Raw genomic sequence first — 15,519 nt, 5'->3', positions numbered from 1 at the left:
AAATTCCATGCCCTCCAAATTCCAGTGGCAAAAATCAAGATGTGCATCTTTTGGTGTAACGCTCTTGTGAGAGCCAACTTACTCATGTGAGAGCAATGCACCTCTGCAGGAGACAGCTCATCTTCCTCCCTGAGTTTGGAAGGGGGAAATGGGACATTCTGGAATCCAATCAGAAGCCAGGATGGCTTCTGTAATTCCAGGGTGTCCCGGGGAAATCGGGACGGTTGAGGGGTATCAGATTCTCCTTTGCAATTGATGACATAAAACATATTGTGCGAGAGAGGTGATTTCAAAGCTGGGAGACCAATCCATGTAGGCAATACAGTGGTACCTTGGGTTAAGAACTTAATTCGTTCTGGAGGTCTGTTCTTAACCTGTAACTGTTCTTAACCTGAAGCACCACTTTAGCTAATGGGGCCTCCCACTGCCGCCATGCTGTCGGAGCACAATTTCTGTTCTCATCCTGAAGCAAAATTCTTAACCCGAGGTGCTATTTCTGGGTTAGCGGCGTCTGTGACCTGAAGCATCTGTAACCTGAAGCGTCTGTAACCCAAGGTACCACTGTATTAAGCTAGGCAGGTCAATGGCCTGACTAGATGCAAGGAATCTTCCTAACAGCCTCTCTCAAAAACCACCCACCACAAGACTTTAATCAGAGGCCTTCCAAAATTGAGGGCGTGAGGGCAGTGAATCAAAAATGGAAGCCAAGTGTGGCCTTTTCCAGCTCAATCAGTCCGCCAATTGCTTGGCTAGCTCGGTGCTGCCTTCCAGCATTTTCATTTCTTTCCTTCCCCCGCACCCCTTTCCATCACAAAGAAAAGCCGTGCAAAGTGCCAAACGGGAAAAGGGAAAGGTGGGTGAGGTCCAGCTTCAAGCAAATGGAAGTGTGGGGTGGCAGTGGAGGAAATGAAACCAGTACACAAATGAAGTAATTTCCTTTGTAGACCCAAACCCACAAAACAATTGGCCTGGGAGACGAAAATGATCGGTGAAATGATTCATTTATGCGATGCGTTCTCCATTACATATATGGTATAACAGCTCGAGTTTCCAGCACTACTGAATTGCCAACAGCTCTGTTAAGGTGGTTTGCTGGCCAAGCCACCCGATCGTATCCCTGATTATGATGATGCTGCTGCTGCTGCAATCAATCCACAGCCCCTGCCAAGTGGGGGCATTCCCTCCCCACACGCCCCAGGTGACCGGAAGCAACACAACTAGCTGCCACGCACCCTCCCAGAAGCAGACAAGGGGATAGCCAATTTTCTGCTCTGCAGGGAGCAAATGTCCAGATGAAATTTAATCACTTAATGGTTTGCCCATAACAATATAGTGACCTCTGAGAAATTATTGCTTGCTGTAATGGCCCCAAGACCTGATTGTTTCTTAAAACCAAAAATATAACCAGCTCTTAATTCCCCCATGGCACGTTTTGGAAGCATTCTACAGGTTTCCAGTTAGAAGAACGGAGGTCACATTGGACTCAGAAATAAGTCCCACTGCATTCACTATAAAAGACTGCGACCTTAGCTGATTTCTCCAAAAGGCTTAATTGATTAAATGTATGCTTGTGTTAAGACTAGCTCTGAATTTTAAAACAGAGTACTTTCATAGTTTTTAATCTCAAAGAGCACATTTTAATTGCACGTACCATCTCAGAAGAGGAATTCCCTCCTGTTTAACAGTGAAGAAGGTGGTGCCTCTTAGAGAGAATGCCTGCTATCTCATATTTTATAAGCATTTAAATTAAGAGTACAGTGGTACCTTGGTAGTCGAACCCAGCCTGGGTCCTGAACAAATTGGCTCCCGAAGTGAGTATTCCAGTTTGCAAACGTTTTTCAGAAGCCGAACGTCCGATCAGCTTCTGCGACTTCCAATTGAGTGCAGCCAATCGGAAGCCGCACCTTGGTTTCCGAACCGTTTCAGGAGTTGAACGGACTTCTAGAATGAATTACATTCAAGAACCAAGGTACCACTGTAATTGACATGGTTAACGAAATGGGTTGCCTTGTTGATCAGGGACTGCTTTTTAGTCGATTAGAAAGTTTTCAATCAACGAATCCAACCAATTAATTAATTAACCAAGGCTATAGCCCTACATACCAGAGACAGGGTAGGGGCGGGAGGAGGGGGCTTGGCGAAGTATTTGCAAAGCAGGAACCTCTGCTACAGAGGTGTGCGAACTTGGCTTTTACAGCTCAGAAAGACAGCGTGTTTTGTGTTGCTCTCTCTCAGATGACAAGCTATACACTTTTTGAGTTCATTTAAGGTCAAGCAGAGCCAGGTGACTGGGTTCAAATGGCAGCATACATGAGATGTACAGCACAGCCCAAAATGAAAAGGCACACCAGGACCTTTACGACGAGTTGGCTGAGAAATCAGAGCATGAGTGGGCACAGCTCCCAAGATGAAGTATTTCAGAAAGCCTTTAATATTTCTGCATACATTAAGCTGGTCCCACATGCAATACTAAGCCATAGAAAGGTGACTCAGCCTCATGCACTCTGCCCCTCACTACTCTAACACAGTGCAAGGAGGAGCTCAGAAGCTTTAGTTTCATTTTTAAGTTAAGCCAAACCAACCAAACCGCGGTTAACGTTAACTATCGTTTGCTGAAACAGGCCAGCTTCCAACCATGGTTTGGGCAGTTGCCTTGTTTCAACAAACCATAGTTAACAATGGCAGTTTAGAGTTTGCATAATATGCACTAAACTACAATTAATCTAAAACAGTAGGGGATGCATCCCATGTCCTCCTCACAGCCACACCAGAGGAGAGGGAAGCGGGGAGCTCATGGCTTGCCATGGCTCATCCTCATTGGGCTGGTTCACACAGAATGCTAACCATGGTTTAACACTATGTGCCCAAGTTGGAAGGAGCCCAAGTGATGGATTGGGCTTCCGCATTTCTCCTCCTCCTGCACAGCTGCAGAATTTCAAATACCCCCTTCCTTGTCCCACAAAGCTGAGAGAAGGCCTTCATTAATACTTACTTTCGGTTTAATATACCCATGGTTTGAAACTCAACAAGACTGAAGCTTGCTCATGCACCGCTAAACTATGGTTTGTTTCTTCTTCATTTCATAAAATTCAAACACGGCTTGATTGTTTTAAAAGCAAACAAACCTCGAAGCAGTTTAGTGTTATGTCTGAACCAACCCATTTTCACAGCACCTCAGCTCCTTATGTAGAAAATTTTATTTTCTGCTTATCGGAGGGCTGAAGATGAAGAAACATTTGGTAAGCGTTGTGCTTTTAAAGGAAATATAATTGCTCAGCAAAGATCAAGCACAGCAATGAAATGTTTACTACAGGGTCCTTCCCACTTTAAGTCAATTGTGCTCAATGGTAATCTCTACAGCAAGCCTGTACTACTAGTGAGCATCCACACTGAAAACAGCTATCTAACATGCCCCTTCCTAAGTATTAGACAACACCTGTTTATGCACTCCTAGGTAGGAAAATAAGCAGACAGGGTTATCATGGGTACATCTCTGCTTGGTAGGTCATGAGTTGTGCTGGCTTGCTCCACAGACAACATGGTAAATAATGCCTGATAATTGAGACGAACTAGTGTTCCTTCAGACACCAGAAATGTCAATGAATCCCCTTGGCTCTGACTATCCAAAAATAAAAAAGTAAGGTCAAAATGACCCACGATCGTCAACATCACCACATGTATTAATGGGTTTGTGTGATTGCATCTATTTTAGTTTGGCATGGAGAGTGGGGGTAAAAGCAGCTTTAAATAAAATACAGTGAACTACAATTAAGCTATAAGCCAGGGTGAGTCAACAAGGTACTCTACCAATGTCGCTGGACAACAGTTCTCATCATTTCAGACGACTGATTCACTGTGCTGCCTGGGAGTCTAGCATCATGAAGAGGGCGCCACATGGACTATTCCCAAACTAAAGTCTGCGCATACACAGTGTGATTATGGACAAACCATAGTGGCCAGGTTATCACCTTGCAAGCAGAGAGACTGGAAAAGTAGACAAACTGGTTTTAACCATGGTATGCTTGGTGCAGCGCAAATAGGAAACAAAAATCCACTTCAAACCATGGTTCAGATATAACCCACTTCAAACCATGGTTTCCTGCTCCTAGCTTGCGGAAGGAAGATCCTTAACCATGGTTTAGATCAGGCATAGGCAAACTCGGTCCTCCAGATGTTTTGGGACTACAACTCCCATCATCCCTAGCCAACAAGACCAGTGGGTCATGGATGATGGGAATTGTAGTCCCAAAACATCTGGAGGGCCGAGTTTGCCTATGCCTAGTTTAGATATTCAGACACTTAACCACCGCAAAACACCATCTGTATACATAGGGCCATGAGGTTTAGCAGTTGTTGTTGTTGTTGTTTTTCAACTGATAATGGATTTTCTGGCATCTCTTACCTATGGGCAATTCCAAATACTGAATTTGTTACATATCTTCAACTGCTAATTTTCTCACACATTTCTTAAAGGCAGGTACTCTCCAACACCCAGCAAGCATGCAGCCAAGCAGAAGGATGCCTCCCAAAAAAACAAGAGTCTGAGCCACGCTAGCTTTTCTGCCTAATCAGATTATGTAGCATTTACTTTCCAGGGAAAGCAGCATTTTCAATCACAAATGTTAAAAGCTGCACATTAACCTCAGGCCTTAGATGACACGGCTACCGCTGAGACAGTAGCAGAGGTTACATTACACACTCACCAGGAGGAGAGGGGAAAATCCCCGCAGAGACACAGAGTATAGCAATCCATAGATTAATTTGAGTAGCTGAGTCAGATCCACATTAGCGGCCATTACTTTTTTCAAAAATGAAACCAAAGCCATATGCACAGCATTTCAGCTCAATCGCTTAAGTGCCCGTGAAAACAAGATCAAATATTGTGAGATAACAATCCCGTACTCGGAGATGCTTTGGATGCTAACATGTGGCGGCAATACGGGAAATAAATTTTGCAAGCAGTGCCAAAGGAGGAATGTGCGAGTCGCACATATATTTTTTAAGGCTGAGCTCCCTCTGCTACATGGAAGGGGAGAATTTTGAGTCCTCCTCACAAGAGATGCCACAAAGCCTTTAACACGCAATGGCAGGAGTAACGGGGGAAGCGAACAGTTTTTAGGCTTTAAAAGCAGGGCAAGAACTTTGAACAAAATAAAGCACGGGCCTTGAATCAACAGGATTTCCTATGCAGATACCTGCCCCTCAGCCAAACAACACCTTTTTGTTTACTTACACACACACAAACACTTGTCTCGATTGGGCCAGAAGATAGACATGTAAGCCTTTTCACTTGATTTGCTAGTGCCCTATGGAGGCCATTTGGAAGAGGCTCCTATTTCAGGCATTTTAATAGGCAGAATTGATCATCTTTATTTGTGTCTCTGTCAAATGTGGGCATATTAGAACAGTTCTCCCTCACGCACACACCCTCCCCATTCTTTTCCTAGTCATAAATATAACTGAAGCACTTTCTGCTTCTCATTGTTCATCCAAGTCACACTTACAAGAGCAATTTACTTGGTCACCCTTTTTAGTGGGCGTTCATGATTATTTGTGACCAGTGCTATGTTTCCAGAAAAAAAATGGATGCCGGAACTCACCCTTGCTCTCTTATCAGGGCAATGGCGCCCACCTGAGAGGTGCTGGGACTGAGTTCTGTTGCGTTCCAGCTGAAAAAAAGGCCCTGTTTGTATCCTTCATGGTGACAGGGAGGTCATACGACAGCCTGCTTTAAATACTGTTTGCACCTGTGAATGTTTTGGGGTGGACATACTGCTTCTCTTCCAAATGGCGCACGTCCCGTAGCTTCCTGGTGAAATATTGTAACTTTTTATACCACAAATCTTCAAGGGGTGGTTAGGTTGGCTGCTGGCCCCTCTTTTGTTGTGCAAGAGTGCCCACCCAGACAGCAATAATGCAATAACACTGGAGAAGCATCCCAGAACAACTAATGAAGTGGAATGACAGTGTGGAGGAGCCCTGAATCTTTTGCATTAGACGCAGCTAGAACCCACGCAAAGTAAATTTAAAATACTCTTCTATAGATCTGCCAATTGTATTTTACTTCTGATTCCTGAAAGAATTCCAATTATGTTACAGAAGTCTTTTTGCTCCTAAGCAACCGCTACAAGTGCAGGAAAAAATTTATTTGCATTGACTTTGCTTTCAAGCAGATAATTTTCTCATTCGCTTTACCCTCCAAGTAAAGGCATAATAATGGGCAACGGTGATAAAAAACAAACCCTCCAGCCCCTTCTAGACAAGGGCTGCGTGTCACTTCTGTAGATGTGATCTAGGGACTCTGAAAGCCTTTGGTGAAATCTGCATCTAGGTTCCCAGTCAGAACTGTAACTCGGGAGATTTTTCATCACTTGTTAAATCAGCACTGGCTGAAGCCAGTCTTGAGCAAATCAGTCTTATGCAAGCCTGATGCACACCAGCATCCATCCCATCGCCCCTTAATCTTGTGAACTAGCAGCCCCTGCTAGTCTATTCTTGGAACTCTTAAGGAACGAGACAGTTGCATTGAAATCTTTCAGACTGCACAGTAATAACAGTGCCAGGTGGAGAGCAGGGCTTTCAGTTACTTTTTCCTTACAGCAAGGACAACTATCCAAAGCTATGTATGGTTATGAGGGAAGCATATCCCACCGGTAAGTACCCGAGAGACTGCAGCTTATTCACAGTTGATAGGTGATGGAAAATGCTGGCCTCTAAGCCCAGAGTGGGGTGGGGAATCCAAGACCACCTGCTCACTTTGCCTCCTAGAAGTTTGATTAAGAGCCAATTAGGAACGTGGAGTAATTATTGCTCCCTGTGCTGGGCTGGTGCCTCTGATCTAGTCCATAACCCAGTTTCAAACTACAGCAAGTTAAAATTCCTCTGGTGGGCTCCCACCCAACACACAAACATGGGCAACTGCTCCTACTTGTATGTAAGAAAGAGGCATTATTCAAGCAAGTGACAGTATAAGCCCAGCAGCAGACAATGAAGCTCAGGAGTTCCGATTCAGGAGTTCTGAAACAAGGCAAGAAGTTCAGAACAAGACAGAAGCAATGAAGATGTCCTAACAAGTTTCCACACCCTGCCTGCCAAGCTTTCAAAGAGGAGGCATGGTGTGCTCACACAAGAGACTCACTCGCCTTGCAGGAAATACCAGGATTGCTGTGCATGGGCTCTGTTGGTGTGGGTGGGTCTGCTCACGTCTGCGAATGAGGTGCCTTGGTTCTGGGTAATAAGGCTGCATCTACTCCAGCTCCTGTTCAGTCACAGCTGCCTCCTGCCTCCCCCTTGGCTGCTCACATCCCTCCCTAGCCTCCAATGAGGCTCTCTGCTCCATGGGAAGGTTGAGAAGGAACCAAGATCCCTGCTCCACCGTTCCAAAGCAGCTGAACAAAATGGGGAGATCCCACTGCACTCAGCCCCCCCATCCCCCATTTCTTCTTCCTGCTCCTCCTGCATTAGAGGCCGGCCAGCCCCAGCCCTGTGGGGGTTTCGTGACACCAGGTGGACATAAAAGCTGGTATTCTGACTGTGGCACCGCTCCTAAACACCTAGCTATTGGGACTACTAGGCACTGGCGGGTCTTGTTCTCCGAGAATTTGCATAAAATGCTAGCACCACCCATTCCATCAGGCTGCAGCAGATGGAGAAAAAGAAATCCAGGTCAACATGAGAAGCGAGATCCATTGGGATCCTCCCTCAGTTGTTACATGGAAGTAGCCATGCCATGAAGAGGGAGAGTAGAGAAGGAGAGCCACTCCACTGACTCAGCTGAGAGACTAGTAATTTTTGGCTGCTCCTCTCTGAGGTGAGAATACCCTGTGCAGTCGTACCTTGGTTTTCAAACAGTATGCGTTCCAGAAGTCCGTTTGACTTCCGAAACGTTAGGAAACCAAGGCGCGACTTCCAATTGGCTGCAGGAGCGTCCTGCAGCCAATCAGAAGCTGGGCCAGGCATTCGGCTTCCGAGGCAAAGTTTGAAAACTGGAACACCTACTTCCCGGTTTGCGGCATTCGAGTTCCAACAAACTAAGCTGTTCAAAAACCAAGGTACGACTGTATCCTAAATGAAAGGATACTTCAAGAAGTTCCCCCAAACAACATTTATCTAGCTCAGAGACACTGAAATACATATCTGTACCCTGCAAAATTGTGTAAGGAGAAAGACTATGAAGCCATGATCCGTGGAAGGAAGAAAACACTGAACCTTCAATCTTTGCTATCCCAATCTTGGCTCTGTTAAATCAATCCATAACTGACATCTTGAGAGATGTAGCCTTTTGACTCACAAACCTCAACTGTTATCAAAAAAGATAAAATTTCAAAGTGCGCAAAAACCCAAAATGTTCAATCAAATCATTTCAATCAATTCTGAAGGCAAATCAAGTTTTACACATCTTCGCAAACACCTGGTCTAAGGTGTGTGGGGTTTCGCAAGGACTCAGAGCATTTTTCATTGCATAATTCTGCTGGCCCACATATTTCAGTTATACACCTCCCATAAAGAGCCCTCACCATTTGTACTGTGGTTCCCTGAGAAACATTGCAAAAAGTGCCCATTACTCACTGAGTGGCTTGAGGATACTGCTGCTTGTCTCGTCGGCATTTTCAACATCAGATTTGTCCGAGTTTTCAGAGATTTTCTCCTTTTCTTTCTTCTCCTTGGGCTTTCTTCTGTGGCGCCTCCGCCTTCGGTAACTCTTAGGCACGTGAACCCCAATGTAGACCGTATGATGACCTAGGACGCATAAACATGTTGCTTTTTAATAATCTTCAGATTGCTTTGAAAAGCAGCAATATATCTCAGCCATGTAATCAGCACGAAACAGTATCATTCTTAGGCACAGAACAACAAAGAGGTTGCGTATCATTCTCAGCATGTGAACTTCCTTGCCTGCACAAACCAGCCATGGGGAATGGAGAAGTGGGGAAGAATCATAAAACTGCAGAATTGCAGTGGATCCCAAAGGTCATCTAGCCAAACCCCCCACAATCTCAGCTAAAGAATCCTTGGAAGATGGCCATACAATCTCTGCTTAGGTAAAGGTAAAGGGACCCTGACCATTAGGTCCAGCTGTGACCGACACTGGGGTTGCGGCGCTCATATCGCTTTATTGGCCGAAGGAGCCGGCATACAGCTTCCGGGTCTTGTGGCCAGCATGACTAAGCCGTTTCTGGCGAACCAGAGCAGCGCACAGAAACACCATTTATCTTCCCGTCGGAGCAGTACCTATTTATCTACTTGCACTTTGACGTGCTTTCGAACTGCTAGGTTGGCAGGAGCAGGGACCGAGCAACGGGAGCTCACCCCGTCACGGGGATTCGAACCGCCGACCTTCTGATCGGCAAGTCCTAGGCTCTGTGGTTTAACCCACAGCGCCACCAGCGTCCCTTCAATCTCTGCTTAAAAACTTCCAATGAAGGATGGTACGCCACCATGCCACTGTGAAACAGCTCTTACTAGTAGAAAGTTCTCTCTAACGTTTCGTCAGAATGTCCTTTTTAAAAAAAAAAATGGATCCATGATGCATGATGGCATCATGTCAGACATGCAGTGGAAAGAGAACTTGGCCTAGGGCTGCCATTTTCACCAGCAGCTCCACATCCAACATCACACTTCTTCAGCCCCAGTTTTGAAAGAGCCTGGCTTTCACAGCAACTTAAAACACTGCACATTGCTAGCCTTTAGAAATTTATTTTTGCGTGCCTGTCCCCATGATTGTTGGGTACATGCTGACCATAAGAAGAACACTTGAAAACATCTCTTGAAAGGTGCCCCACTTCCTAAAATGAATTTGTCATGTGCAAGAAATTTGACTTGGGGGTGGGGATGTAGCATTCTCATACCCACCCACCCCAAAAAACCCATGTGCCAAAAGTCAAACCTTGCACACAGCTCCACATACAGGGTTTCCCAGCAGGCAACATGAATGCAGATAGCCATAAGAATGGGTCCATCAGCATTCCCCCCCCCCCCGTTTTTGCCTTCGCATTTCAAGCTTACTTCAAAACTCATGAGGACTAGAACTTTTTTTATCAATCTCAAAGAAATGACAACACAGGACCTGATTATCAAGAATATTTAAAATGTTGCCAGACCACACAGAGGTATGGATGTTGTTAATACAAGAAATAAAGAAGAAGCGCTCCAGTTTTAAAAATGAATGTGCATTCTAGCCAACAGAGATTTATTTATGATTTGTTTGATGCACCATTATCCCAGTCTTCAGCCAAAAGGAGCACACACAAAAATGTCCGCAATGGTCCCTCCCTAGGTGAGGGAAATGCTGAAAGCATTTTAGTGTCAAAGCAAAACACCTATAAAAAAATTAGTCAGATGTTTGCTCCATAATCTGATGACCCATCATACTGTGAATCTGCTTGCCTTAATTTCACATAGAACACAAACATGAAGTATCTTTGATGTGGCCAGATAATCCTGGTTTTACCCACTCGTTTCTCAAGGCTTTAGGGCGGAGAACTGCAGATAAACAAACATACACCGGCAGTGATGGAAATGTGTTTATCTGAAGGTGTGCTTCTCATAAACTCAAGCAGCAGCTGGATATCTCTAAGTGCCATCAGCCGCTTTCCTTCAAACCAAAATCGCTTCGGTTACTGGGCTCAGAGTGACTGGAAACAATCATATGTACCAACTCTCATGACCTGGCCGAGTCAAGACAATGTATTATTAATATTTATTTATTTATTGCATTGATATCCCTTCTTCTCCAAGGAGCTCAAGGTGATGTTCATAAATCTTCCCCTCCTCATTTACCGTATTTTTCCCTCTATAACACGCAGATTTTTTTCTCCTAAAAAGTAAGGGGAAATGTCTGTGCGTGTTATTGAGCAAATGTGTGGTCCCTGGAGCCAACAGGTGCGAGTGAAGGCAAAAATCAGGCAAATATCAATCGTCTGGAGAAGGGAAGCCTTGAAAAGAGGAAGCTGCTGCTTTCCTGCATTCTGCCTCAGGGTCTTACTGCCCACCCGCTTCTGTTTGTTACTGTGTTTGCTCAAACGGAACAAAGAGCAGAGAAAACCCCTCCCCTCCAGGCAAGCAGAGGGGAAAGCAGAGCGTCCTTCCTTCTAATTCCTCTCGTGCTCCGGTGCTGCAACATGCAGGTGGGGGAGAGAGAGAGAGCTAGCTGGCTTGGGTGGGTGCGTGGGGGGAACTTTTGCCTTCCTTTCCTCCCTCCGGTAAAATCCCTCTCCTGCATTCTTAGCCAGCTGCTTCTCCGCACACCCCTCTCGGTGCTCCTTGTCCCTTCTATGTTTTTCCTTCCCTCCCCACTTAAAACGTGGTTACAAAGCACGGATCCACATGGATCCTCAGGATCTTTGCATTGGGTCACCCCAAATTCACTGTCAGATCACATAGAGTTTGGATTTGATATCCCGCCTTTCACTCCCTTTAAGGAGTCTCAAAGCGGCTCACATTCTCCTTTCCCTTCCTCCCCCACAACAAACACTCTGTGAGGTGAGTGGGGCTGAGAGACTTCAAAGAAGTGTGACTGGCCCAAGGTCACCCAGCAGCTGCATGTGGAGGAGCGAAGACTCGAACCCGGTTCCCCAGATTACAAGACTACCGCTCTTAACCACTACACCAAACTGGCTCTCATAGCAATGATCAGATGCAGAAACAGGGCTGCAATGGTGCAAAAACGTGGTTACAAAGCACAGATCCACATGGATCCTCAGGATCTTTGCATTGGGTCACCCCAAATTCACTGTCAGATCACATAGCAATGATCTGATGCAAAAACAGGGCTGCAAAGGTGCAAAAACGTGGTTACAAAGCACGGGTCCACATGGATCCTCAGGATCTTTGCATAGGGTCATCCCAAATTCACCATCAGATCACATAGCAATGATCTGATGCAAAAACAGGGCTGCAATGGTGCAAAAACGCGGTTACAAAGCACGGATCCACATGGATCCTCAGGATCTTTGCATAGGGTCACCCCAAATTCACCATCAGATCACATAGCATGTCCATGGCTACAGCCTGCACCAAAAAAATCACGCACCCACTGTTGCCTGGGGCTGCAATGGTGCAAAAACGTGGTTACAAAGCACAAATCCACATGGATTCTCAGGATCTTTGCATTGGGCTACCCCAAACTCACCATCAAATCACATGTCTGTGGCCACAGCATGAAGCACAAAGATGATACATCCACTGTTTCATTCAGAATTTTTTTCCCCTTGTTTTCCTCCTCTAAAAACTATGTGCGTGTTATGGTCAGGTGCGTGTTATCGATCGAAAAATACGGTAATCCCCACAACAAACCCTGTGAGGTAAGTTAAGCAAAGAGGCAAGGAGTGGCCCCCAAGGTTACCCATCAAGCTTCATGGCAAGTGGGTATTCAAACCCCGGTCTCCTAGGTCGTACTCTGGGCACACTGACTCTGTGACGATGGAGAAGGGTGGCTCGTCAAGGATCTTGCGGAAGGTTCTTCAAGTGGGAGAATCCCATCAACCTGCTGTTCTGCCCCACCTGTCACAGTGGGAAGGCCTGCTCACCCTGCCTCCCTCTCCACAGGGAGCCTGTCTCCAGTGTTAAAAAAAACCTCATATATATAAGCTAGGCTCCAAATGGTTCCTTCAACCAAGGTTACAGTCACCAAAATGGAAGGTCCAGGTGCCATTTTGGGGCCAGGTAGCTCTAAAGCCTTCTTTTTCAAATGGCGGACGGACTGTGATTGATTCTCAGTTAAAGATCTGGCTAGTTCAGATGACAACCTTAAGCTAGGTTAAGAACTCTGAGAACTTACTAGGAACAGTCCACATATGTCCATCAGATGTCAAAGAGATAAACAACTACCTGACAATTAGAAGACATCTGAAGGCAGCCCTGTTCTGGGGAGTTTTTAATGTGTGACATTTTAATGTATTTTTAATCTTTGTTGGAAGCCGCCCAGAGTGGCTGGGGAAAGCCAGCCATATGGGCGGGGTACAAATAAATTATTATTATTATTAGCCTATTCGTACCTATTTTTCTCAACATGGACCATTCCTAACAAAAGAATATTCTTCACAATGGTGAGCAGAGCAGAGCAGAGCAGTGGGGTTGCGGGGGGTAAGCGCAGACAAGCTACAACAATTAACTGCTAACGTTGTTCACACTGCTCCTGCTCATGCTGCACAGGAAAAGCATTTCGGTTCCTGAAATTCATTCCGATTGTGCAGATAAAATATAACGAATAGAATTGTACAGGATGTGGTATTAAGTGTGTGAAAACAGTCAAGATCCAATGACACACACACACCCCAGGCATGCAACTCCAGAGGTGCAGTTGTCAGGCACCATCCTAGCACCCAGGCACCTTCACCTGGTTGCAAGTGGCCAATAGCCAGGTGCAAAATGTGTCTGGCGCCTGGCTAATTTCTAACACAGCCTTCCTCTGACACTACCATGCACCTGTCACTCAACCCACCCCAGAGTCATCAGGTCTAGCCCCACCTCTACAGAGGGGAATGCTCCACCCACTCAGTCTGCCACCCAAGAGACAGACCCGCCTCCTCCATCACCTAGGTCCTGTAGATGCCAACAGGTGGAACAGGTTCCGCCTTCTAGGCAGGACTGCTAGACTGCTTGGTAAGGAACAGAACCACCTGCCATCCCAACCTGAACCCAGCCGACTTATAACGGGGTTGCAAGTTGTGCATCATCATCAGATCAACCTGAATACCTGGCTCACCTGCCTTCCGCCTTTGTGTATCTGTGCCTTGGATTAACTGCCTGTGATTCGCAATGCTAAACATTAAAGCTTTAGGGGGAAATCAACAAATTCTCCAGCAACTTTGAGCCAGACACCAAAATACACATATCCGGGGGTGGGGGCCATATCCCATACAGGCAACTCCCAATTTATGCAGGGGTTACGTTCCAAGGCACTGTGCGTTTAAGAGAAATCATGTATATTTGAAATACCACTGGAAAAAGCTTGATCAGCTTGAAGCCAAGTGGGATTGTGGCAAGAACCATTTACAGTCTCATTCTCATGGGAAAACTCAAGTTGCATTAGTAAATGGGGGGGGTGAGATCTCGTACATAAAGGCTCACTGAAAAATTGTGTCAAGTGTTTCCTGCTGAGGCACTCCTGGGAGGAAAGTCTAGGAGTTTATCTTGATATTGTATACACATGCCAACCATTTCCTCCAAGGAAGTCTCTGATGGGGGCAGGGAGGGGGGGAAGCAGAAAATCCATTCTCTCTCTCTGTCTTGTTTCTCTTACTGAAGCACCTAAAGCAATACTGTGATTTTCTCTCTTCTGCAGAATACGGGGAGAGCAGGAAAGTAATGCACACACACACAACTTCAGATTCATGCTACAAAAAGCTGCACTGGTGCACATGTGATCGAGGGATTAAAGAGATTGTCTAGTTCTGTTGGCAGCATATTAAAGTATTAGGACTACAGGCTTACTATGATGTGTTTCTATTATCAAGCTGACCACGGCATTAAAACAATTCATCAGAGGTAGCAACTGCTGCTCCAACAACCAAAGGACGGCACCAGTTTTCTACTGAATGTGCCTTGCAGATTTGATCCTGCCAACTCTGATTTTCAATGGCACGTAATGCGGCTGTCCTGAGAGGCACCCTGCGCTCATCTTTTCATCCCTAGCTCAATGTCAGGCTTGCCGCAAAATGCATCCCTTATTATTTATCCATTGACATGTTGTAGGTTGAAAGATGCGGGGGAACATATTGAGTCCCCTGCCCCAAGGAGCTTACAATCCAAATTTCAGCAGTTAAGGAAATTAACTAAAGGGCTGACGAGGAGGGAGGGATGGGAAGGTAACAGGGGATTGGTGTGTATAAGTGCAGTTGCACATGCTTTGGCTCTGTTCTGGGGTGGGAGGGAAGAGCTACAGTTTCGTGGAAACAATCGGTTTGGGAGTGGGAATAGAAGAGATCTTGTCTGTCCGATGCTCTCTCCAGGGAGACACACCAGGCGCCAAAGGTGTGAGTTTTTAGGTGCCTTTTAATTCACACCTTTGGTAGTCAAGTTGCCTCCTACAGCACTGCTCATCTTTTAATGTGGTGGGAAAGACCTTTTAATGAGCATTTTATGAAATTTGAATTTTTCATTGTTTTCAATTTTTTGTTTTCAAATGCTTTTAGTCATTGTATTTCATTCTCTTGAGCTGCTCTGAGACCTTTTCTAATGTATAAAGCAAAGGACAGATGCAATAATTAAAAATGAACAATTACAGTGGTACCTCGGGTTACATAGGCTTCAGGTTACAGACTCCACTAACCCAGAAATAGTACCTTGGGTTAAGAACTTTGCTTCAGGATGAGAACAGAAATCGCGCAGCAGCAGCACAGCAGCAGCGGGAGGCCCCATTAGCTAAAGTGGTGCTTCAGGTTAAGAACAGTTTCAGGTTAAGAACAGACCTCTGGAATGAATTAAGTACTTACCGTATTTTTCGCCCCATAAGACGCACTTTTTCCCCTCCAAAAATGAAGGGGAAATGTGCCTGCGTCTTATGGGGTGAATGCAGGC

General features: G+C 45.6%; 2 protein-coding genes across 10 annotated transcripts in view; one reads left to right on the top strand and one right to left on the bottom strand.

The window, feature by feature from the left end:
• SLC4A4 (solute carrier family 4 member 4) overlaps positions 1-15,519 on the bottom strand; it is a 193,103-nt gene that overhangs the window by 121,736 nt on the left and 55,848 nt on the right. For all 7 annotated transcript variants that reach the window (XM_081206955.1, XM_081206957.1, XM_081206952.1 and 4 more), the window contains one exon: positions 8,569-8,739. In XM_081206955.1, the coding sequence (XP_081063081.1) occupies positions 8,569-8,739 (171 nt within the window). The remainder of the gene's footprint in view (positions 1-8,568; positions 8,740-15,519) is intronic.
• LOC308594367 (uncharacterized protein) overlaps positions 1-15,519 on the top strand; it is a 72,244-nt gene that overhangs the window by 37,250 nt on the left and 19,475 nt on the right. Inside the window, exon 5 of one of the 3 annotated variants that reach the window (XR_014011389.1) lies at positions 14,285-14,746. The exons of the other annotated variants lie outside the window; for them this stretch is intronic. The gene's annotated coding sequence lies outside the window, so the exon portion shown is untranslated. Of the gene's footprint in view, positions 1-14,284; positions 14,747-15,519 lie in introns of those variants that run through there. 3 annotated transcript variants of the gene reach the window in all.

Source organism: Podarcis bocagei, assembly GCF_964188305.1.
Source record: "Podarcis bocagei genome assembly, chromosome: 9".
Classification (NCBI taxonomy): Eukaryota; Metazoa; Chordata; class Lepidosauria; order Squamata; family Lacertidae; genus Podarcis; species Podarcis bocagei.
This window is presented reverse-complemented; position numbering and strand designations above follow the sequence as displayed.